Below are 25,645 nucleotides of genomic sequence, written 5' to 3' on the forward strand. Positions count from 1 at the left end.
TGAACACACTGGGCTTCCTGGGCATCTGTATAAAGTCTCTTGATAGCTTCCACACTCTCCCTCTTTCACTCCCTCACTCTCTCACTCTCTCTTCCATTTATCGAATAAATTGCTTTGGAATGAGTCTGCTGCTTTTCAATTCAATCAGGAAGAGCCCAGATCCTGATGGTTCAAATTGAAGTGACCTGGGATCTTTAAGGCCCAGGACACAATGGTGTAAATCGTGGACTATGAAAGGATGAGACAATGCCATTGACTCCCTCTCCTACTTCAGCTTGTGTTATATGGGTGGCCTTACTGATGGGAGGGCATTGGAGAAGCCCAGAGTAAACACTGATATGCTGGGATTTACCAAACCTTCGAAAAATTTCACTCTTGGAATCAGGCACAGACTATGTGAAATACCATCTGACTCCCATGTGATGGATACTATGTGGCCAATAAGTATCCTAAGATTCTCTGAAGCAGGCAGTTCCTGTGATTTTCTTTTGAGTCCCATGACTCTTGGGGCAGGGTGGAGGATGGATGGAGATGTGTGTCTCAGTATCAGTGAAACAAAAGCACGCTACGTAATTCATCCTTGCATAGGGGAGTCAATCGTGGCCAGTCTCTGACTGTAAGTTCCCAGAGGGCTGGGTTCTTTTTTCCCATGGTTCTGATCATCACTGCCTCTCACGGAGAGATGATCCCCCAGCAGAGGCTCAATGAATATCCACAGAACAAATGCCCTCTAGCTCCTCGGTATTTCAATAAACCATTGACGCCCCATGATTTGCTTGTTCTCAAGTCAGAAATGGTTAATTTAGAGACACACAGGCCCTGAGGTTTCTTCCACTGGCCTTTTTAGAGGTGTAAGGTATGAACCACAAGGGTACAAGAGGCATGATTGAAATAACATGGGTACCTTCCTGGTGCCATGTCTCTCTGGGGCGGGGGGGTGCTCTCCTGGGGTGTATTGACGAACCAAGAGGTCACAAAAGACTGGGCTGCAGGCTCACTGGCAGTCACCTGGCTGGGTCTTGTCCCACGATCCTACATGGATCATCTCCCTGACAACCAGCATCTCAGCATGATTCAGATGAATATTACTTCTAAAACCCTGAGCTTCACAATTCTCCCAAAAAATTGCATTATCCTGGGAGCTGATTCAACTAACGTTCCACTCAAATGTGATTGCTGTAATCACAGTCTCAACCATCATGAGGATTAAAGAAGTAAAAATCCATTCAGATCATGATACTTTTCAGAAAACATCAAATGGCAACTGTGCCATGTCTTTTATCTCAGTGTGTTGCTTCTTTTTTTGGCCCATTATTTCTTTTTTTGTTATTACGTCACAGAATCAAGGATTTTTTTTTTTCTAAAAGAAATGATTACAAAAGATTGCTGTTTCCGCTGCCTATGAAAACAGAGGAAGCTAGTCCTAAGGCTTCTGCTGGAAGGAAGCCCTATTTCTATTTTCATTGGAAGATTCTCAAAGCAAGTTAATGAGGATTTCTCAGGGCCACGATGTTTGCCTCTTGCCCTCCATAATGTCAGCCAATTATCATGCAGACATAGTTCATGAAATTCCATGGAATAGATACATTTCATGGAGCTTTTTCTTACAGCTTTTTTTTTTTTTTTTTCCAAATCCTGGAACAGGCCATTCCCCCGACAGATAGCATGACTTTTAATTACACCGGACAGCCTGACTCCAAGCCACGAATGCCAGGGCTGAGCCACAAGAATGCCAGCAGAGGCCTCTTGACATTCACACTCATTTCTGAATCAGATATTGCACCAGTTTTCCAGCTCCTAATTCCTCTTGTAGTATCAGATTTTCGTTTTAATTGGCTGCCAGAAATAAGCAAGCATTTTTACAGGGTAGGAGGCTGTGGAGTTTTAGGAAACTCTGCCATGATGAGTTTAGAAAAACTGTCAGACAAAGCAATGTATTGTTTCCTTTCTGTCTGATGTTGAATTTAATTCCTAGATTTATAGGCTATCAAATCGGCCTACCTGAAACTGGTTTGCAGATATTGCTAATTGTGATAATAGTGGCATTTCTCAAGCATTCCTTCCTTATGAACTAGGCATTCATATGCCTAAAAATCCCGTGCCTTGGGCAGAGGTGAACCTGCTGGACGGGGAGTCATGAGACCCAGGCTGTAGCCTTGATCCTGCCACTCCTCGGTTGTGCTATTTTTGGCAGGCACTTTCCTGAACCTCCTTTTCTTTTCTTTTTTTTTTTCTTTAAACTTCTCTAAATCTCTGTTTCTTCATTATAAAGTTATGTGTTGGGCTACATGGTCTATTTCAAGTCCCTTTCAACATCTACAGTACTAAGTAGATACAAATTCCTAAAACCTCACTCAGCCTAATTTTTAAAAATGAAAGACACAAGAAGAGAAAAAGAAAAAAAAAATTAAAAGAACCAAATAAATAACTTGGGTCTGTTTTTGCTCTTGCTAAGCTTTTAGTTTTGCGAGTACCAGTTTTTCCTATTATGTTAGAGAGAAGGATAGAAGGGTTTAAAAAGAAGAAAAGAAAAAGGCAGAAATAGAAAGCAGAGGCGCTGAGAAGGGAAGCAGCAAAGAGAAAGAGCCAAGTAACATGGGAACAGAAGCTGCATCCCCCGGGCCTGCTGTTCCACTCTTCTGCCAGTAGCCCTGAGAACTGCGACAAAGCACAACAGCGCGAGATGCTGGAAGCATTTCCCACTCTTATGGGTCATAATATAACTCGCTTCAACAAATAATGAGAGATCCCCTCTTCATATTTGAGGAATGGCAGTCTCAGGCCTCTGGAACTTGTAAGGAGATTGGGGAGACAAGATGTTCACAGAGAAAGCAATTTCAGGAGACAGAGAATTCAATCCAAGGTTGTGTGGATGTTGTGGAGCAGTAGGAGAACAAGGGGACCTGTGTGGACTGAGGAGGTCTGAGAATGCAGGGGAGAGGTGGAACTTGATTGAACTTGAGAGTTGTTTGCAGGCTAGAAAGAACAGGAAGGACTTTCTAGATCCATCCATTCTTTCTCCTGCCACTGCTCCATCATGTGGCAGGGGCCTTTGTGGCACAGCTTCCCTACTTTTCTTCAGGTACTCAGCTATTGTTTTAAATCAACCTGCATGTATCGTTATTAATGAAAGAATCAGCACTTTTCTTCAGAAAGAACCATTTGTCCAACACATTAAACATTTCTATTTCCTGCTAATGTGGGGCTAATTTCCTGAAAATTTTTATTATTTATGTTTTTCCATTAAGACCTCATTCTGCAGTGGATTTCACCAGGCTCAATTGATGGACTCATCCTCTCATTTGGGGTTTTACATTGTTATTTGCAAGATGATCCTACTAAAGTGTGAATGATTTATTACCTCTTTTTTCCATTCCTCCATCTCTGGAGATCTGTGTTTAGGTAGGGAAGCTAGGGGGCACCAAAGAGAGAAAATAAACTCTCCTTTTTACAGTTGGTTCAGTTTCACTCACTGTAAGAATCAGACCCTCAGACTCAGGCAAAAAATGGTCCGATTTCTGCTCTAGGAGCCCATTTCTAAAAGATGCCTAATGTCTGGATTTGACACACACAAGCACACACACATGCATGCACGCATATCAGAAAGCTATGGCTTAGAAAAAGACCAAACCTAGATCCAGAATATATAAAGAACTCTTGCAACTCAATAATAATAAGACAAATAACTAAAACAATGGGCAAAGGACTGGAATAGATGTTTCTTCAAAGAAGATATACAAATGACCAATAAACAATGAAAGCTGTTCAATAACATTAGCTATCAGGGAAATGCAAATCAAACTCACAATCAGATACCACTTCGCACCCACTAGGATGGCTATAACAAGACAGACAAGAACGAGTGCTGGTGAGAATGTGGAGAAGATGGAACCCTCATACACTGCTGGTGTGAATGTAAAATTATACAGCTGCTTTGGAAAAGACTTTGGCAGTTTCTCAAAAAGTCAAACACAAAATTATCATGCCACCCAGCAATTCTACTCCTAGGTATATACCCAAGAGAAATGAAAACATATGTTCACACAAAAACTTGTACATAAATGCCTATAGCAGCATTATACATAATAGCCAAAAAATGGAAACAACTCAAATGTCCATGAACCAATGAATGGATAAATAAAATGTGGTCTATCCCTAGAAGGGATATATTATTTGGAATGGAATATTATTCAGCCATGAAAATAATGAAGTACTGATTCATGCTACAACATGGATGAACCTTGACAACAATATGCTAAGTGGAAGAAGCCAGTCACAAAAGGTCACATAATGTGTGATTCCCATTTACATGAAATGTACAGAATAGGTAAATCTATAGCGGCCAAAAACAGATTAGTGGTTGCCTGGTGTGGGGTGAGAGGGGGTGGCAGATAGGTTGGTGGATAATTGGAAGTGACTGCTAACTAGCCTAATGTTTCTTTTAGAGGTGATGAAAATGGTCTAAAATTGATAACGGTGATGACTGGTACCGAAAACCATTGAAATCGTAAACTTTAAGAAAAAATGTTCCAGAAAAAAGAAACTCCAAATATTTGTCCCACTTTTGCTTGCTGACAGGCATGAAAAATGAAGGGACAGAAATCAAGCAACAATGATTCAGCTGCTGCTACTTTCTAACACAATGCGCCAAAACAGTTAAAACTGGTGCCCATATATTTCAATGAACCAGTCCTGTTGGCATAAATGGTTATAGGGCACATCTCATAGCCTACTTTGTAGCAGGGGAATGCCAATGACCGAGGACATCGTCCTGGAAGAAAAGAATCCTTGGTTGGGAGCAGGTCATCCCTCAGGATGTCACTAGGCATCTTCCAGGACTAGCATCATTTTCATAGGCTGAAACCAGGCCAAGTTGTTCAGGAGGCAGGGGTGAGGTATTATCACTCTGTTGTGGAATCTAGATGAAAAAACAGATTTCTGTGCTCAGAAAAGCAAGTTACCGGTTTAGACACACTTCCAGACAATGTAGCACTGATTTCCTAAAATGTTCTTTTTTGAGTGTTTATTACCAGGAACCCAGCAATTCTACTTTTGGAAATCCATTCTAAAGAAAATCTTAAATTAAAAAAAAAGCTATGTGCGCTAAGACATTTATCACAATATTGTTTACATTAGTGAACAATTGCCCAAAAATTGGGGATAGGTGAAATGAGCCATTCCACAATCACAAGGCCATTGAAGTAATGGTGGCAAAACTGTGATTTTAAGACAATGTTCATTGAAAAAGCATTTTAAAGGAATGTACAGTGTGATGTGGATGTACAATATACATATATGAAAATATACCCATTATAAATATAGTGGTTACATTAGAGTCTTAGGAAAGAAGGTGATATTTTTCTTTTTTATCTTCTCTATTTTTCTATAATGAGATTTAATTACTTTTAGGATAAAACAATTAATTTTTTAATCATTGGAAGAATTAAAATTGTACTTTTTCCTTTTAGAAAGCAATTATAGGCCTGGCACAGTGGCTCACGCCTATAATCCCAGCACTTTGGGAGGCCCCAGTGGGAGGATTGCTTGAGGTCAGAAGTTCGAGACCAGCCTGGGCAACATAGGGAGACTCTGTGTCTGCAAAAAAAAATACAAAAATTGGCTGGGCGTGATAGTGCATGCCTGTAGTACCAGCTACATGGGTGGCTGAGGTGAGAGGATCACATGAGCCCAGGAGGTTGAGGTTGCAGTGAGCCATGATCATGCCCCTGTACTCCTGCCTGGGCAACAGAGCAAGACCCTGTCTCAAAAATATATATATGTAAAGTAACAAAAATAATAAAAATGAAAGCAATTATGGCTATGGAATACTGTCTGTATTTTCTGGTTGTCCAGAACAGGACTTTTTTTTTTTTTTTTTTTTTTTGAGACAGAGTCTCACTCCATCGCCCAGGCTAGAGCGCAGTGTCACCATCTCCGTTCACTGGAACCTCCGCCTCCCGAGTTCAAGCAATTATCCTGCCTCAGCCTCCCGAGTAGCTGGGACTACAGGCACTCACCATCATACCCTGCTAATTTTTGTATTTTTAGTAGAGACGGGGTTTCTTAAGCTTTAATGTGTGTGCAAATCACCTGGGATCTTGTTCAAATGCAGGTTTTGACTCAGCAGGTCTGGGGACATGAGATTCTGCATTTCTAATAAGCTTCCAGGGCTGCTGTTATTGCCCCATGTTCTTGGCCCATGCAGCACTCTTGGAGTAGCAAAGGGCCTAAGAGTTTCTTGAGAGAAATTGTCTACAAAACAAAAACAGACAAAAATAACAGTGGAAATCATTAAATTCAGGAAACGGTTTCTATAAGATTGGTAGCATGGACATCCAGGTAGCCAAACTTGCCCCTAGGTTTTTAAACTGAAAGGCCAGTTTTTGTCTCTATTCAGTGACTTGAGTTTAGTTCAGAGATCCTTGGAAGCAATCCATGATTCATTCCTTCCCTCTCTACAAACTGACCCCCAGCTGTTGGCTTTCCAAGAATAAAGCAATCAAAAGTTGGGAGACCTTTCCCGTGAAACATTGTACAATACTCACTTTTCCCCTAGGGTTTTCACTGGGTCACTGGGCAATAACTTGCCTGAACTTTCTCCAGTCTGCCTACTATACTAAAAAGTAGTAGAGACGCTTTTCTGCTCTGCATCCCTCAGGTACAAAGGCTCGTAGCCTTTACATGCTGCTGCTCATGGTGTTGCCACAGTATTCAGATAGTGGTCTTATTAGTTTCCTGCTTCTGCTGTAACAAATTACCACAAACAGAAATGTATTTTCTTATAGTCCTGGAGTTCAGAAACCTAAAATCAAGTTGTTGGCAGGGCCTTATTCCTTCTGGAGGCTTCAGGGGAGAATCTTTCCTCCCCTGGCAAAATGCATCATTCCAACCTCTGATTTCGTTGTCTATTGTCACATCTCCTTTTTTCTACTTCTCACCCTCCTGCCTCTCTCTCTCTCTCTCTTTTTAATTTTAATTTTTATTTTTGAGACAGAGCCTCACTCTATTCCCCAGGCTGGAGTGCAGTGGTGTGATCTTGGTTCACTGTAACCTCCGCCTCCCAGGTTCAAGCGATTCTCATGCCTCAGCCTCCGGAGTAGCTGGGACTACAGGCACAGGCCACCACATCCAGCTAATTTTTGTAATTTTTGGTAAAGATAGGGTCTCGCCATGTTGACCAGGCTGGTCTTGAACTCCTTGCCTCAAATGATCTGGCTGCCTCAGCCTCCCATAGTGCTGGGATTACAGGTGTGAGCCACTGTGCCTGGCCCCGCTTCCCTCTTATAAGGACCCTTGTGATGACATTGGCCCCTCCCAGATAATCCAGTATAATCTCCCTCCTCAAGATCCTTAACTTAATCACATCTACAAAATCCCTTTTACCATATAATCTAATATATTCAAAGGTTCCAGGAATTAGGATATGGATATTTTTGGGGGGTGATATTGTTCAGCCTATCACAGCTGTCTAAATGCAGCCCGTAGCGACTTGCCCTTTGTTGAGTATGTTTCCTTCTTTCTATGAATAGTTTGGTTGACACCCAGGGTTAGCCATAGCTTACTACATGTAAGCTCAAGTAAGCACACTGTGTTAGTTTTTTATTATTACATAACAAATTACCCCAAATTTAGTGGCTTAAAACAATGCAAATTTATTACCTCATAGTTTCCATAGGTCAGGAGTCTAGGCATGGCATGGCTGGATTCTCTGTTCAGGGTCTCTTCAGTCTGAAATAAAAATGTTGGCAGGCCTACATGACTTTTTGGAGGCTCTGGGGAAGAATGTTCTTCCAAGTCCACTCAGGTTGTTGGCAGAATTCATTTCCTTATGGTTGTAGGACTGAGGCCCTCAATCTCGGCTGGCTGTCAGCTGAGAGCCCCTCTCTCAGGTCATTAAGGTGCCCTGTATTCATTTCATTATTGTGTAGCCCCCTTCAATCCTCAAGCCAGCAATGGTGAGGCTTTGAATCTCTCCACCTTCTTTTCTGCCTTCCTCTTGTCCCACCTGCCAGAGAAATGTATCTGCTTTTAAGAGGTCATATTAGATGAGACTATCCAGATAATGTCCTTTTTTTTTTGTGAGATGGAGTCTTGCTCTGTCGCCCAGGCTGGAGTGCAGTGGTGCGATCTTGGCTCACTGCATGCTCCACCTCCCGGGTTCACGCCATTCTCCTGCCTTAGCCTCCCAAGTAGCTGGGACTACAGGTGCAGTAATGTCCCTTTTAAAACTCAGCTATACCACATAGCATAACACAATCACAGGAGTAGTAGCTCATCACATTCACAGTTCTGGGGATTAGGAAATATAAAATCTTGGGAGAGTCATTTTTAGAATTCTGTCTATTTTACTTATGCACACATAACTCTGCAGCTTCCCATCCCTACATTTTGTAGGTGACAAGAGAAAGCCTCAGTGAGGTAGAGTGATTTACTGTAAAAGATACTGTTGGTGACCCACCTATATCACTGGGGGTCTTACTTCCTCAATGATACCTGCCAGCCAATGTCTAACTGCCAGTGTCCACATCTCTTTGCCTAAAGTCTTTCCCCAAAGCCAATAAAGGTGACTCAGCCTGAATTACTGAGGAATTATAACCCTCTGGGAGCAGACCTCAACTAAGACAGAGTAGCTGGTAGATAAATATCCCAGCTCCCTCGCTCTTGGGTTAACCCTGAGACATGCATTTTATACCAGAGCAGATTGGTCATGGCACTAGCAGCATCAGCATCAAGGAAGCTTGCCTTAAATGCATATCCATGGGCCTCACTCCAGACCCGCTGAATCGGAAACTGTGGAAGTGCAGCCCAGGAATTTTACAAGCTTTCCCGGTGATCTGATGCTTGCCAAAGTTTGACCAAGTGACTAGAGGAGCATCAGTTCTTTCGAAGTGAGGAGGTTCTTAGAGTTCAGCCTGAACGCTAACAGATCCACAGAAGTGCTAGTAAAAGCCTGACTCACAGATTGGCAATATCACCCACATCACCTTGAGATTGCTAGAATGCAGATTCATGGGCCCCATCCCAGACCTGTTGAATCCGAAGCCTATATTTTAACAAGCCCTTCAGATTATTCTGATGCACACTAAAGTTTGAGAAGCACTGCTCTGGTCATAATAGAAACCATGTATACAGGGACTACAGCAAAGCCACCCCCTGTGTGGCTTTAGAGTCAAAATGGCTGCTTCACATTGCTCTCTATCTCATGTTAGCTGTGTGAATGTGGGCAAGTTACTTGTTTGCCCATTGTCCTAGTAATCTGACTTTTAATAGGAATGATCTAACCACTCTTACTGCTCAGGAGATTGTTGTAGAGAATCTCTAAGACAATCCCTTTACAGCACCTAGAACATTGAGGTGCTTATTCAAAGGGACCTTAGGGATTCCTCTCACTAACCTTTGGAATGGCATGGATTCGTAGGATAATTACACCAAGGACCTTCGATAGATGCTGGTCTGTTGGCTTTGAGGTGACACAATTTACATATTTACAAGGACCTTTTCAGATACTACCTGTGGAAGGCTGAATAAAGCCCCCTTACCAACCAACTATGTCCATGTCCTAATTCCAGAGACTGAAAATATGTTGCCTTATATGGCAAAGGAAACTTTGCAGATGTGATTAAGGATCTGGGGATAAGGAGATGATCCAGGTGGGCCCAATGTCATCATAACAGTCCTTATGAGAGGAAGACAGGAAGAGACGGAAGATAATGTAATGTGATGTCAGAAGAGATTGGAGTGATGTGCTTTGAAGGGAGGAAGGGGCCACAAGTCAAGGAATACAGGCGGTAACAAGAAGCTGAAAAAGGCAAGTAAAAAAATTATTCCCTGGAGCCTGCAGAAGGAATCAGTGTTGCTGACATCTTGACTTGATCTCAGTGAAATTGATTTCACTCTTCTGACTACTGGAACTTTAAGAGAATACATTTTGGTTGTTTTAAGCTTGTGGTAATTTGCTACAGCAGCCTTAGGAAATGAATACACTACCTTAACCCAGACCAACATTAGCATGCATCACGATCACCCAGAGCCTGGGCACAACCTCCAGAGCTTCTGATGCAGGAGGTCCAGGATGAGGCGTGAATTTGCATTTCTAGCAAGCTCCCAGGTGATACTGTTGCTGCTGGTTCCAGGTTCACACTCTGAGTAGCAATGACCCAAGGAACTTGTTAAAATCCAGACCCTGGCAGATAACTTTTGATTCAAGTGGTCAAGAGCATCCCAAAGTAACTGTGAGTCACACTCAGAGACATGAAACTTAACCTGAGCAGCTCAGAGCATGGGAACACCGTGCTGTGGGGCAGGCCAGTGGCAGAGAGAGGTGTTGAGGCTCCCTTGAACCAACTGATTCATCACACAGAGGGGTCACTGTATTAGTCTGTTTTCATGATGCTGATAACAATATACCCGAGACTGGGAAGAAAACGAGGTTTAATTGGACTTACAGTTCCACATGGCTGGGGAGGCCTCAGAATCATGGTGGGAGGTGAAAGGCACTTCTTACATGGCGGCAGCAAGAGAAAATGAGGAAGATGCAAAAGCAAAACCCCTGATAAAACCATCAGATCTCGTGAGACTTACTCACTACCATGAGAACAATATGGGGGAAACCACCTTCATGATTCAAATTATCTCCCACCAGGTCCCTCCCACAGTGAATTATGGGAGTACAATTCAAAATGAGATGTGGGTGGGGACACAGAGCCAAACCATATCAGTCCCTAACTATGCTTCTGATTTAGTTTACCCAAATGACCATCCAACAGGTCACCAGGGCCACCAGTGTGTACACAGAGGAGACATTTACAGAGAGCAGAGACCACTGTCCCATGGAACCAAGAAGCACACTACATCACTTGGCCTCATCCTACCAAAAAGCAGAGAAGGCTGGGAAGGGTCAACTCAAGGCCACTCTACCCCCTGGCTCTGTACAAAGCAATCTCTGCAATGTTTGGCCATGCCTAGTTAACACAGAGAACAGCATAAGAGAGGAAAACTGGGGCTGGTGGGAATTGAAGGAGGAAATGGAAGCCAAAAAAAAAAAAAAAAAAAAAAAAATGAGGAGGTGGAAGAATAAGAAAAAGGAAATCAGGAAAAAACAAATTGAGAACAGTCAGTGATTATGAGTAAGATGTGGGAACAGCAAGGGAGACAACTGCTGTGGGTCCAAGCCAAGGACACAGTGGGGGTGAGAGAATGGGGTTTAAGCAGCCGGTGGCTTCTGTCAAAACAACCAGGCTTTGCCATGAACTCGTCCCCCACCTCCCCACGTTGGAGCCCTCTTTATGCACACGTGGACATCCCTGCTACATCACCTGCAGTGGGAAGCAACAAACTGCTAGATGGTTTGAGCTCATAGGGAGAAAAAGCCCTCCAAAGCTAACTTAAGTTAATGCTGGGTTTAGAGCTCCATTCCAGGAATGAGACGTTTTTCCTTCTGATAAAATCAATTTTTTTTTTTACTTTTATTTTTATTTAAGTTTAGGAGTACATGTAAAGGTTTGTTATATAGGTTTGTTGTACAGGTTATTTCATCACTCAGGTAATAAGCATAGTGCTCAATAGGTATTTTTTCTGATCCTCTCCCTCCTCCCATCCTCCACCCTCAAGTAGGCCCCAGTGTCTGGAAATTGAGACACAAAAAGCCATGCAAAAGATCAACAAATCCAAGAGCTGGTTTTCTGAAAAAATTAATAAGATAAACCACTAGCTAGACTAATAAAAAGAGAGAAGATCCAAATAAACACAATTAGAAATGACAATGGGGATGTTATCACTGACCCCACAGAAATACAAAAAAAAATCAGAGACTCTTATGAACAGCTTTATGCACACAAACTAGAAAATCTAGATAAAATCTTAATAAAAGGAGACAACCAAGAAAAACATCATTTAATGCTACCAAAAGGGGAGAGGTGTTAATATTTGTATAAGTAAATATACATAAATACTTGCATGTATATCTCCACCTATTTACATATATACATCAAGTGGAAGTCTGGAGGTCACTCACAGTTAAAGGGTGTCCTTGAGACACACACAACCCCACACAAAATAACATGAATTGACAAGCAAAGCCTTCCAAAGAAGTTAAGGAGTGAAGAAGAGCTAGGTTTTGCCCACACTGGGCCTTCCAGGGCTGCCCTAGCTGCTCAGTAACCATAGTTACTGTTTATCAAGAACTTTCTGAGAGTGAGGCTTGGCACTACACCCTAAAGAGTGCCAAGAGTTCATTTCATAGCAAACCTTTTAAGAGAGGCACAATTCCTCTCCCATTGTAGAGAGGAGGAAGGGCTGCTCAAACAGGTCATTCGAAGTTTCACAGTGTGCGTGAAGCCAGGGGCAGAATTTGAACCTCTGTTTCTTAGCTGAAATACTGGGCTCGCTTTTTTTTAATTTTTATTTTTTGGAGACAGAGTCTTGCTCTGTCGCCTAGGTTGGAGTACAATGGTGCCATCTCGGCTCACTGCAACCTCTGCCTCCTGGGTTCAAGCAATTCTCCTGCCTCAGCCTCTCCAGTAGCTGGGATTATAGGTGCATGTCACCACACCCAGCTAATTTTGTATTTTTAGTAGAGACAAGGTTTCATCATGTTGCCCAGGCTGGTCTCAAACTCCTGGCCCCAAGTGATACGCCCACCTAGGCCTCCCAAAATGCTGGGATTACAAGCATGAGCCATTGTGCCCAGTCAACTACTGGGCTCACTTCTTAGTGGAGTGTAGTTTCTAGGAGCAGACTGAGCACCACCTACCATCACCACTTGCCCTTCTTGCTAGGATTTGATAATTTACTTCTCCAGAGAAGGAGCTGGGCTCAAGTGGGCCAGCAGGCAGCGAGGTGAGACACGACCACACAACAGGCATCAGGAAGAGTGGGGAGAACCGTCCCCAAAGGACCTGGCTCTGAAGGCAGAGCCAAGACACCAAGCTGTCCCCAGGGGAGGTGCAGAAGCCCTGTGCACAGCTGCTGTGAAGGGACATCTCTCCCCAGAGAAGGAGCCTGGTTTTCTAAGACTGCCAATCTGCTCTCACCACCCACACAAACTTCTTAGCAAAGCAAAAGCCAAAAAGCAGAGAGAGGATTAATCCTACTTCAATAGCCGCACTCCTACATACGTTTTCCTGGCCCATTTACTGTGGCACAAAGATGTACACACTCAAAAGTCGATTAGCAAATTGTCTTCCTAAATGGCATTTCCAATGGTAAGGTTGACTCACAAAACCGCTGTTTCCCAATGCACTCAAGGGAGAAAAACACAGTCAACTGTGGGGGATAATGGGCATGCTATTCAGTGGTGAAAAATAATGCAGTGATTTATCATTGCTTCAGAATCAGTCATTTGACAGAACAAAGAAAAAAATTAACAGAGTTAAAATCCCTCTTGGGTATGTAATTATAATTATTCTAAAGCAATCATTATTCATTTTACATATTGGGAAATTGCTCCTAAAATGTGACCTGTTTGGAGATAGAAAGCTACTTCAGTGTAATTCCCCAAGAGGATTTTGATTCTTTATCTCAAAGTCAATTGCATTGCAAGAAATCAAAAGAAACCACATATATAACAGTTTTTATAATTAGAATTAGGTTTTTTTGATTGCCTTATTTAAAACAGGACATTATGTAGCTTGACTGATTGGCTAATATTTTATCCTTGTGTGTGCTATGCTTTTGTTTGTGACCCACAAAGCACAAAGGATATTTTAAAACTCGTGATTAGATGAAAGAGGGACCAAAAAAAATGGATGGAAGTACGGTTTGGAGCAGATCAGATGACAGGGAAAAGGCAAATCTATCTACTTCCTCATTTGCTTCTGCCTTTAATAATGAGCAAAATAATGGAAAGAAAGAACAAAATGTAAAGAGGATACCATTATGAAAGGGGGAGAGGGCTGAGGTTACGTTGAATGTGGGAAAGAGAAAAAATATCAAGTAGCTATGATATAAATCCTCCTACCAACCCTGTAAGGAGGCTATTGTCTTCAGTTTACAGATGGGCAAACTGAGGCTCAGCTTTTAAGGGCCCAGGGTGAGATTTGATCCCAGGTCTGTCTTCTCTTTGTATTTATGTATTCATTCATTCAATAAGCATTCCGTGAGGGACTGAGGACACAGAGGACAATAAGGGGAAGAGTTTAGCCAGTCTTGACAGCATTCCAGGTGAGCTGGGAATGAGCACTCCACTGTGGGCTGAATGGTGCACCCCCAAAATTCCTATGTTGAAATCCTAATCCCCAAAATGATGGTATTAGGAGGCTTTGGAAAGGTGATATGGTCGAGATGGCAGAACTCTCCTGAATATGATTAATTCTCTTATAAGAGACCCCAGAGAGACTCCTCGCCCTTCTACCACATGAGGATACAGTGAGAAGGCGCCATTTATGAACCAGGAAGCAAGCCCTCACCAGACACTGAGTCTGCCGGAGTCTTGATCTTGTACTTCCCAGAGTCCCCATCTCAAAGAAAAGGAGACATTGATTCAACAGATCATGGCAATACCAACAAAAATAGTAAGCCTGGAGGCAGGGCTTTACCTTAAACCTTGTGTTTTCAAACATCCTCTTGTGAACCTCCTCAAACTTCCACAAAGATAGCATGGGCCAATGGTATTCTTATTTTGGTTTGTTTTTGAGACGGAGTCTCGCTCTGTTGCCAGGCTGGAGTGCAGTGGTGCGATCTCGGCTCGCTGCAACCTCCACCTACCGGGTTCAAGCGATTCTCCTGCCTCAGCCTCCCGAGTAGCTGGGACTACAGGTGCGCACCACCATGCTCAGCTAATTTTTGTATTTTTAGTAGAGACGGAGTTTCACCATATTGGCCAGGATGGTCTCAATCTCTTGACCTTGTGATCTGCCCACCTCGGCCTCCCAAAGTGCTGGGAGTACAGGTGTGAGCCACTGCACCTGGCCTGGCCGGGCCAATGGTATTCTTATCTGCCTCTCAAAGATGAGGAAACAGGCTCAAAGGGGTTAGGTAATTTGTCCAAAAGAAAACAGCAGGTCACCTAGTTAGTGCATCACACTTCTAAGTGGATGCTGAGATTGGTAGGCGGGAAGGGAAATTCACAAGGAGGCCTTGTGACTGGAGACTTAGAAACATAGCTAAGGCACTCTCACACTGAATCTTAATTTTCTCTGCAAGGTTTTGATAATATCTTTTCCTGCCAACCTCTATTTCACAAATACATTGGGGAAATATCTGGTGATGTATAGGGTACATCTACAAATGTATGGTAGATTCACCATGCAACTAAAGTCTCTGTGCACATTTTAAAAGAAAGAGATGATTATAGGGAACCAGAAAATATCAAATCACAGCAGTTGGCTCCCCACCCCCAACTTCATTACTTTCCCAGATGAAGTTTCTAGATGGGAGAATAGAGACATGCTCGCCATCCTGTCTGGACTTCAGAAAGTGCTAAAGCAGACAAATGGTCATTCACAAGAGAGAAGAGTCCTGAAACCACATTGAATGGCCTCATTAGAGCAGCAGAAACTGTTGCACTGCAGGTGTTCCTTGACCTTGCTTAAAATATGGTACAAGAGCTGGTTCCTACTCCATGAGGCTGTTTCTGGGCATTGAAATATGCAATGGGTTGCATAATTGTTACATCTGTTCTTCTTTCTGGGGTTTAAGTGGGACTTGCTCATGGTGCATTTTGGAAATCACCCTGTTAACAGGTGCCTGTCCCAGTTGAACAGCTGAATAAACCTAGGACTTTGTGTGTGCTAAACAGACTGTGGCCTTTTTCCACAACAGAAGTTTTTATTTCCTTGTGGACAATATACAGAAATGTGTGCTGAGTGTCAGAACAATCAAGGATTACCAAGCTGACTGAAAACAACTATGCTCAAAGAATGCTATCAATGAATTGAGGTCACCCTGAAGGAAGAAAGATTGTTAAGGTCCATATTTTTTATACACAAGGTGGATGAAAATTTAGGAGTGTTTGCCAAGAGTAGACGGGGATAGCTAATACATTAGGTAGAAGAATCATAAATTAATAAATCCAAACGGAGGAGGTATTCATTCATTCATTTAACAACGACTTGAGCATCTGATACATTCTGCACGTGGAGGATACAGTAGTGATCAAAACAAACAAGGTTCCTGTCATGTGGAGCATCCAATTTACTGGATGAAACTGACAATAAAGCAATAAACCTAGTAATGACAAGATCACTTTAGGTAGTAGCAAATAAGACTGAGGAACTGAATCCAGTGAGGTAGAAGGAAAGCCAGGAATGTGTGGGTTTATGAAAGCCAAGAACATGTTTCTACAAGAATGGAAGCAGGCACTGCCAGAGTTCTATCTTGTCACATGGCAACTGGTCATTTGTGTCCTTGACAAAAGCAGTTTCAGAGAAATGGTGGGGACACAGTCTTATTGAAGTGGGCTCCAGAGAGTGTGAGACTCAGGTGCCTTATTTTTTTTAAAAAAATACATATATATGTAATGCACATACATGGTAAAAATTAAATAGAACACAAGGGCTTATGATAAAAAACAACAGTCTCCCAGTCCTCCTCTCCTAGCCAGTGGCCCCCCTCCCAGAAACAATCTCTTTTAACTATTTCTTATTTTGGTTCTTCTGGAAGTAACTTCCACAGTCCAGACTCATGGAAGTCAGGAAGCTTGGATTTTGGCATGAGTGTTTTTAGTTGTCACGGTGATGGGGTGTGGGGGAACTACTGGCATTTAGTGGGCCCAGGACAAGGTGACAGACCTTCTGCAATGCACAAGATGGTCTTGAACAATGAAGACATGTCCCTATTTCTCACCCAGCTCACTGTCCTCTGGACATTCATATAGATGAAAAATCTGCTTCTAATTATCAGTATATCTCCATCTCACATATAAACATGAGATATTTGGCGCGTGGTTTTAAGACAAGGTGATTTTTTCCAGGGAGGCAAGTATCTTGTAAATTGAGGGAAGATTGCACTTTCTTTTGCTGGGAAATTTGCCAAATTGTTCTCCATTTTGGAACATTGTGACTTTGATGGCAAGGCCACGCTTGGTATTTGAATTACGAAACAACACATCCCTATAGGTGGCCTTCGTCCCACTCATGGGGATTCTATAAGTAGGTTGCTCATTGGTGACTTTATTACATCTTCCACTGTCATTGTACCTGAGGACTTACACATCAAGATAGACACTATGCATGCAATTATTTTCAGTTATCCTTCATAGTTAAGGAATTATATTGAGCTTTTTCTTTGATTTGGATTTAAGGAGTGCAGAAAAGGCATTACAACTATTTGTTTATAAGCAACATCAGATCCAATGGGGTTGAGAACAATGGCCCTGGTCTAAAAAATATGCTTAGTCCTCTCTTTCTTGACTTAGCAACTTTAAACAGTATCTACTAACTCCCTGACATAAAAGATGAAGATTTATGTTACTTACATTAGCCCTCCTCCCAAATCTCTATTTTCAATCAAATTTTGACAGTATCTTTTGACCTCCACTTGAGAAGCTGAGGATATTAGTGATGTTGCTTTTTTTACAAAGCACTTCATGTTTTTCAGAGCAGTTTTAGATTCACAGTAAAACTGAGCGGTGTACGAACAGTTCTCAGAGACCCCCTGCTCTGCCATGCATAGCTTCCCCCACTATCAATATTCTGCATCAGAGTAGGAGAGTTGTTACAATGAAGGGATCTACACTGACACATCACTTTGCCCAAAGTCCATAGTTTACATCAGGGTTCACTCTTGGGGTTGTATATTCTGCGGGTTTTGGCAAATATATAATGACGTGGATCTACCACGGTAGTATCATACAGAGTGGTTACACTGCCCTGAAAATCCTCTGTGCTCTGCCTACTCATCCCTCCCTCCCCACTAACCTCTGGCAATCACTGATCTGTGATGCTGCTTTTTCATTCATATTCTCCCATGTTCCACTTTGTGTCAGCTACACTTTTACATTGCCAAGGTTTGCTAACATTTTCATTTAGTTGTACAAATGGAGCTGTCTTTTTTCATTTTGTCCATAGGTGACCAGTTCATGGACCTCCCATTGGCTTGAGAAAGTAGCCGTCTTGCTGAGAGACAGGAGATAAGTCTGTGAAGGATATAAACCGGGCTGGGCGCAATAGCTCAAGCCTGTAATCCTAGCACTTTGGGAGGCCGAGGCGGGCAGATCACTAGGTCAGGAGATGGAGACCATCCTGGCTAACACGGTGAAACCCTGTCTCTACTAAAAATACAAAAAAAATTAGCCAGGCGTGGTGGCGGGCGCCTGTATTCCAGCTACTCAGGAGGCTGAGGCAGGAGAATGGCGTGAACCTGGGAGGCAGAGGTTGCAGTGAGCCGAGATCGCGCCACTGCACTCCAGCCTGGGTGACAGAGCAAGACTCTGTCAAAAAAAAAAAAAAAAAAAAAAAAAAAAAAAATATATATATATATATATATATATATATATATATATATATATGCTGAGAAAGGAACTAGAGTAAGCAAGAGAGATAAGATCCCTGAGTGCTTATGAAACAGGAAGGAGTGAGGCACACAAGTGAGTAAATGTTCCCCAAAAGACTATAGTTAATATCACTGTATTATATACTTGAAAATTGCTAAGAGTGTAGGTTGTTGTTTGTTTTTGGACAGGGTCTCACTCTGTCACCCAGGCTGGTGCAATCTCAGCTCACTGCAACCTCTGCCTCCCAGGCTAAAGTGATTCTTGTGCCTCAGCCTCCCGAGTAGCTAGGATTATAGGTGTGCACCACCATGCCTGGCTAATTTTTTTATTTTTATTTATTTTTTGTAGAGACAGGGTTTTGCCATGTTGCCCAGGCTAGTCTTGAACTCTTGGACTCAAGTGATCCACCCGCCTTGGCTTCCCAAAGTGCTGGGATTACAGGCGTGAGCCACTGGGCCTGGCCTAAGAGAGTAGGTCTTGAATGTTTTCACCACACACATACACACACACAGAGAAATAACTAGATGAGGCGATAGATGTTAATTAACTTGATCGTGATAATCATTTTACAATGTATACACATATCAAAACATCTCATTATACATGGTAAATATATACAATTTTAATTTATCAATTATACTTCAACAAAGCTGGATAAAAAAGATTGGAACAGGCTGGGCACAGTGGCTCACACCTGTAATCCCAGGACTTTGGGAGGCCGAGGAGGGCGGATCATGAGGTCAGGAGTTCGAGACCAGTCTGGCCAACGTAGTGAAACCCCCGTCTCTACTAAAAATACAAAAAATTAGCCAGGCTGTGGTGGTGTGCACCTGTAATCCCAGCTACTTGGGAGGCTGAGGCAGGAGAATCACGTGAACCCAGGAGGTGGAGGTTGCAGTGAGCTGAAACCATGCCATTGCACTCCAGCCTGGGCAACAGTGCGAGACTCCATCTTGAAAAAAAAAAAAAGATTGGAACAGACAAAATGCATCCTTATGGTTTATAATTATTTTGTACTCTTAGATGAGGTATTGAAGGTCTGCTAAACCTCAAACTTTGTTTTGTTTTGTTTTTGAGAGACAGGGTCTCGCTCTGTTGCCCAGGCTCAAGTACAATGACACCGTCATAACTCACTGCAGCCTCTGCCTCCCAGGCTCAAGCGTTCCTCTCACCACAGCCTCCCAAGTAGCTAGGACTACAGGAGTGCACCACCATGCCTGGCTAACTTTTTTGTTTTTGCAGAGACAGGGTCTCAATCTATGTTGCCCAGGCTGTTCTTGAACTCTTGGGCTCAAGTGATCCTCCCGCCTCAGCCTCTCAAAGTGTTGGGATTACAGGCATGAGCCACTGCATCTGGCCCCTCAGTCAAATTTTAAAAATCAGTTGGAAATATGATTTTATTGATAGTTTAAAATCAAATTATTAGAAGATTGTATCTACTGTGGAGTAAGGTATACCTGTGTTTTCCTCATAAAAGTAATTCTTGCTCATTATAGAAGTCCAGGAAAACACAACAAGATATAAAAATAAAACTAACAATTCCATTAATCTCACATCCCAGAGACAAACCCTGTTAATATTTTGGTAGAAGTGAATATATGGATATATTAGTTAGGGTTGGGTTGCTGTTATAACAAATAAGTCCCAAAATACATAATGGCTTAAACATAACAGCAGTTTATTTCTGGGTCACAAACATGTCCAAGTCAGTTACAAATTGTCAGTGTGTGGAGGAGGACGGAGGCAGTCATTCAGTGACCTAGGCTGATAAGACAATTTCAACTTCAATCCATGGCTTCCAAAAGCACCCTAGGGGTCAACATCACATTCCTGCTGGGAGAAGAGGAAAGCATGTAGAAGCAATATGTTTAAGGTTTTAGGGATAAGCTCGGAAGTGGTGGACCTCACCTCTGACCTCTTTGGCTAGAATTCAATCAGGTAGACCCATTTAACTGTTAAGGAGTTAAGGAAAAATGGAATCTGGCTGTGTGGCCAGATAGGAAAAAAAGGTCGAAAAAGTAATAGTCTCTACCACATTTTCTTTGTGTTTTTCAATACACACACACACACACACAAACACACACACACGTATACACTAACACGACTAGGATTATGTTGTATATTCAGCTTTTTATTTGGCTTTTAAAACATCTCTGAGCATTTTTCCACATAATTCTTTGCAAACAAGGCTACATGATATCTGATCATACAGATCAGGGTTTCTCAACCTCGGCACTATTGACATCTGGGGCCAGATCATTCTTTGTTGTGGGGAGGGGAGCTGTCCTCTGCACTGTAGGACATTGAGCTGCATCCCTGACCCCTACCCACTGGATGCCAGTAAGCCCCCGACCCTATCCCCAGTTGTGACAACCAAAACTCTCTCCAGACACTGCTAAATGTCTCCTGGGGGGCGAAATTGCTCCCAGTCAAGAACCCCTGAATTAGGTCGACAATCATTTATATAACTAATTCCCTTCTGTTGAGCAACTGTTGCTTTTTTTATTTTTATTTTTTTGGTTTTGTTTTGTTGATTTTTTGCTATTACATCGCACTCTGCAATAAACCTCCTTTCACATTAATTTTGACCAAAACAGTTGTTATTTACTTAGGAGAGAGTCCCAGAAGAGGGATTATTAGGTCAGAGGCTGTGAATATTTTTAATTCCCTTGGTAGTACAGCCAAATGGCTTTCCAGAAAAGCTTGACCAATTGACTCACCCACCTGCAGTGTAGTCTTGCTTTAATTTTTAAAGACTTCAGTTTCTTGAGAAAAATGGTTTATTATTTTAAGATAGCATTTCTTTGAATGATAGATAGTGAAGTGAAATATACTAACTAGCCATCATCTGCATTTTTCTATAGTAGCCTTCGCTAATTTCCCAAATGCTATTTTTTTTCATATGGGTTTCAGGGACAATTGCTTGTTGAAATCAATCCATGACACTTACAAAGTGAGGAAAATTTTCTATTAAAATGTGGCTTTCCCCTGACATTGTATACACAATTGTTAGAACTCAGTTTTTTATCACAGCATCCATTGTGGCTAGCTCCAATATTTACACAGCTGTTCTTTCTTTTCTTTGGTGTTGGGGGGGAGGAACCTAAGACTTCTAGGGAATGACAGAAAGTAGACCAAAGAGTTTACTTTCATCTCAGTACACAAAACCTTACAGTTCTTCTTTCCAGAGAGGGTCATTAAGGTCATGTCTTGCCAAAGTACTATTTCAGATGGTCATGCCCGAGTTCCCTTCTGTTGTTTTCAGGGTCTCCTAGGAACCCCTCAAGATGTAGGAACCGACCAAACTCACCCTTCCCTCAACTAGGACTTAGCATGAATTCCTCATTGCTCTCACCCAGTCCACCTTTGTCTTTCTCCCCCTTACAGGCAGCCTCAGTTATTGTTGGATTCCTACATACACTTGCACTCAGCAATGGCGCAAATGGATTACTTTCTTTTAACAGGACAACAAGTTACACCTATGAGCTCCCTGCTGTTTTATTACTGCATGAAGATTGGTTAGAAATGACTATTCCTGTGGGATTGTGAAAATGAGCCACTGATCCGCCTAGCACAAATCTCTGTCCTTTCATGTAAAATATTAGGCTTTCTAGAGCTCTGCCTTGATAAAATCTTTCCTAATCCAATAAATTTCAAACGATGAAATGTTTGCCTCCTCCACCCTTTCTCAGTCCTGAAGCCTCTCTTTTGACTTAAATGTCCCTTAAGTGTACTATCTATTGTCACTGTTTATGTAACCCTCTGTTCAAATAACATGATGTATTTTCAGAACGATAAAAGAACACAACAAAAAATATCAGGGAGGAATATCAGCCTCAGAAATGTCACAGAAAGCGTTAGTCCTACAAAAACTGCAAGGGTCTCACGACTTCTGATTCCTTTGGAGACAGGAAAATTCTTCTCTAAGGAGACAGAAGTAATTTAAGCCCTGGACACTGTTAAACCATTTAATTCACTTAAAGGCTCAAGCGCGAGGCCTGAGCAGTGGGAGAAATGGTTGACTGGAGCGAGTCTGCAAAGTCTCCAAGAGCCTTCCAGGGGTGGACTTCCAGGGATCAAAAGGGATGATAACGGACACCAGCAAATCTGGCACCACTCTAGATTGGAGGGTGCTACCTGTGTCTGTCATTAGCCACCTACAAGTTACTTATGTCAATGTTTCGCAACCTTGGATGTACATTGGAATCACCTGGGAAGCTTTCAAAGAACAGATGCCTGGGTCCCACCCGCATAGGCCATGATGAAATCCGGTTTCCAGAAGCTCCCCAGCTGATTTCTCCTCTGCAGCCAGGGTTGAGACCCACTGAATTAAGTAACGACTCGTATTTGAACAAAAGGAACTGAGACTGTGGATTGAGGCAACGCTGTTAAGTACTAAGTGTCCTTCGTCCAGTGTCCCGGGCCTCAGTTTCTTTATCTATATAATGGGTGTGGCTAAGACCTCAAAGCACCCCGTCCCCCACAACCTCCCCCGGCCGTAATAGTTTTCATCTGGGACGCGGATGGCCGCCTCCGCGATCCTAGAAGCCCACTCCCCTCTCTACCCATCCCCCTCGCTGGCTTTTCGGGTTCCCGCGCCCCTCGGCGCTCGCCCGGGGGTCCCAGAGGAAGCCGCGGGCTTTGCCTGCAGACTCCGCGCTCCCGCTGCCCCCAATCGGGCTCTAGCTCCGGGCGCACAAAGCCCCCGGCGCTGACGTCAGGGCCCCTCTCCGCGCGGCCGGCCCCCAGTGCAGGCGGAGCCGCGCCGCGCTCCCACCCCGGCCGGGAGCTAGGAGCCAGCGGCCAGCCCCGCGCAGCGCAGCCCGCAGGAGCCCGGTCAGCGCACGTGCCCGCCAGACCTGCAAACTTGTGCCACCGGCTCTGCCCATCCCCGGGGAGCCCGAACGCCCGCAGCCCGCACCCCTCCCGCCCGTCTCCAGCCATGGGTAAGCGAGCGCGCTGGCTCCGCGCCACGGCCACGGTCTCGCGCCCCCGCCCCGGGAGGGCGCGCCCTTCCGAGGGTCCTGCCCCTCCCCCGCTCAGGTGGCGCCTCCTCGGCCACCTCCGCGACGAAGCCGGGACGCTGCAGGTGGGAGGGGCGCGGCGCAGGTGTCCGGAACGGCCAGGTGCGCCTCCCTGTTGTATCCTAGGGTGGGTCCCCGCTCCGGCTGCGCCCAGGCTGCACCCCGCACGTGCAGCTCGCGGGAGCCTAAGAGCGGGGTCCCCGGGAGGAGTTGCAGAGAGAACAGACGGCGCGTCCCGGGTTCGTGCTTTATTTTAAGGGGCCGGTAGAGAGTAGCTTCTTGCCTGTTTCCCGGGACGCTCTCCCTGTCGCCCGAGCTCCCAGACCAGTCTTGCCGCGCCCCGCCCCGCAGTGGTTCTGTTCTCCTTAAGCCCGCGCGAAACAAACACCAGGTTCCCCAAGCCTGGGGTCTTCCGGGAGCTCATTTCGAAACCTTGACCCTTGAAACCAGGAAAGTGGTTTCAAGAGAGGGACAGGATGGGACGGAGGCTGAGTCTCTCCTCTTTGTCCCTTGTTCCAACTATCAAAATGCGGCCCGGGCGCAGGTGGAGACGGTATGCTGAGCGGGTTCCAATGCAACGGGGGAACGGCTAGCAACGGCAAAAGGCTCCGCTCCGGAGGGTGAAAATCTGATATCTTCAACCTGGCCCAAGGCTGGTGTAAGGCGGCTGTAGGATTCTTTTTGTCATTTCCTAACACCCTGAAATGCTGCCGTCAGCAACATGTCGTTAAGTGGAGAGACTGTATGGGGAGGAAAACTCGTAAGGAGTGCTGTGGAAATCAACCTCATTCCGCAGAACTCCTGGAAACGTGTGACAGCTGTGCTTGGGAAAGGGTTTTTCTCTTCCTGCTCCGTTATCTTTCTCTAGTGACAGACTCCAGCCACAAGCCATAAACACTGTGAAGAGCATTCCTAACGAGGACGTCAGTGGGTTTAACCATTGTGGGTTAATGGTGAGGGCTTGGGAATTGCTTGCCCGCTCCTCCCCTCCCCCTAATCATTTATCCCCCTCTTTCACATTATCTCTGCTATTAATTGTGTGTGTGTGTGTGTGGGGGGGGGGCGATAATTTTGTACTGATTAAAATTTTGGTGAGGAGTAAGGGGGGCACTTTTTTGCATTTCAAAGGAAGCTCGTTTACATTTTTAAAAAATTTACTAGGTGATCAAAATATGAAAGGAGGTAAGGCCCACCAAATCCAACAGGAAAATTTCTTTCTAAAAAGTCAGGCAAGAACTAGCATAAGATTCTTCTAGAAAGGGCAGAATTGAGTGGCCTGTAACTCCGGTTTCTACTTCTCTTAATGTCCCCCATGTGAGCAGTCACACCATTCAACCTCCGTTTTAAATGAGACTCATACACAAAATGAGGCTCGGAGGATGACTGCTACTCAGCCTGTGATCACTTTGGTGATAATTGCCACCAAAGATGTTGCAGTTACGAACACGTGTGGTATTGAGGAAAGCATCAACTACTTTTTCTGAAATCGTTATTTATTTTAATTTAACGCTAGGCGTTTGGATTTGTACGTGGAATTTGAGTGTGGAAGTATCACACGGGGACCTTCTTCAGAATAACTTTCACAATACTTTGGACTGATTTAGGGGTAGGGTGGGCTTCATTTTTAAATAGGTGTGGAAGTTGGGTGAAGTTCTCATGAAGCAAAGGCCGGAGCCAGAGACCTGTTCTTAAGGAAGTACTTTGTGTTTTGGACAATTGTTGGCTCCACACTTCAATTGCCAATTTATGTTAATTTGTGCATACTTCACTGGTTCTGGCAGTATCCTTGGTTTTGGTTTTAGTTTTTACATTAAAAAGAAAGTTCCCTTCATATAAAAAAGGAAACATACTGATTTCCTTTGGTAGACTGTTAGTAAATACACCACAGGGCCATGAACTGGTTTTATTTTTCCAGATGTATTTGATTACTGTACATCCTCTTATGAATGTTTTAATTGAAATGATTTAACGTTGGGAAAATTCTGACCATTGGCCCATTAAGTCGGGACTTTGGTTCTTAATACAATTAGTTCCTTAACCTGGATCAGTTAATTTACTGGTAAAATAAATGAGGTTTGTAGAAATAAAAGTCCCTTCAGACTCAAATTTTAAGGTATTTACAATCTTTAAACTAAAAATAAAATAATGAGTAGTGGTGGTATGTATAATTTCACTTTTCATTACATCTTAA

General features: G+C 43.5%; 1 protein-coding gene across 3 annotated transcripts in view; it reads left to right on the forward strand.

Moving 5' to 3' along the window:
* Positions 1-23,208: 23,208 nt before the first annotated feature.
* Positions 23,209-25,645, forward strand: part of LOC105478145 (glycoprotein M6B) — a 169,731-nt gene continuing 167,294 nt past the window's right edge. Inside the window, exon 1 of one of the 3 annotated variants that reach the window (XM_024791671.2) lies at positions 23,209-23,376. In XM_024791671.2, coding sequence (XP_024647439.1) covers positions 23,373-23,376 — 4 coding nt within the window. In that variant the 5' untranslated portion in view covers positions 23,209-23,372. The remainder of the gene's footprint in view (positions 23,377-25,645) is intronic. The other 2 variants (XM_011735160.2, XM_011735162.2) reach the window with 2 other exon arrangements.

The sequence above is a fragment of the Macaca nemestrina genome, chromosome X (genome assembly GCF_043159975.1).
Source record: "Macaca nemestrina isolate mMacNem1 chromosome X, mMacNem.hap1, whole genome shotgun sequence".
In the NCBI taxonomy this organism is placed as follows: domain Eukaryota; kingdom Metazoa; phylum Chordata; class Mammalia; order Primates; family Cercopithecidae; genus Macaca; species Macaca nemestrina.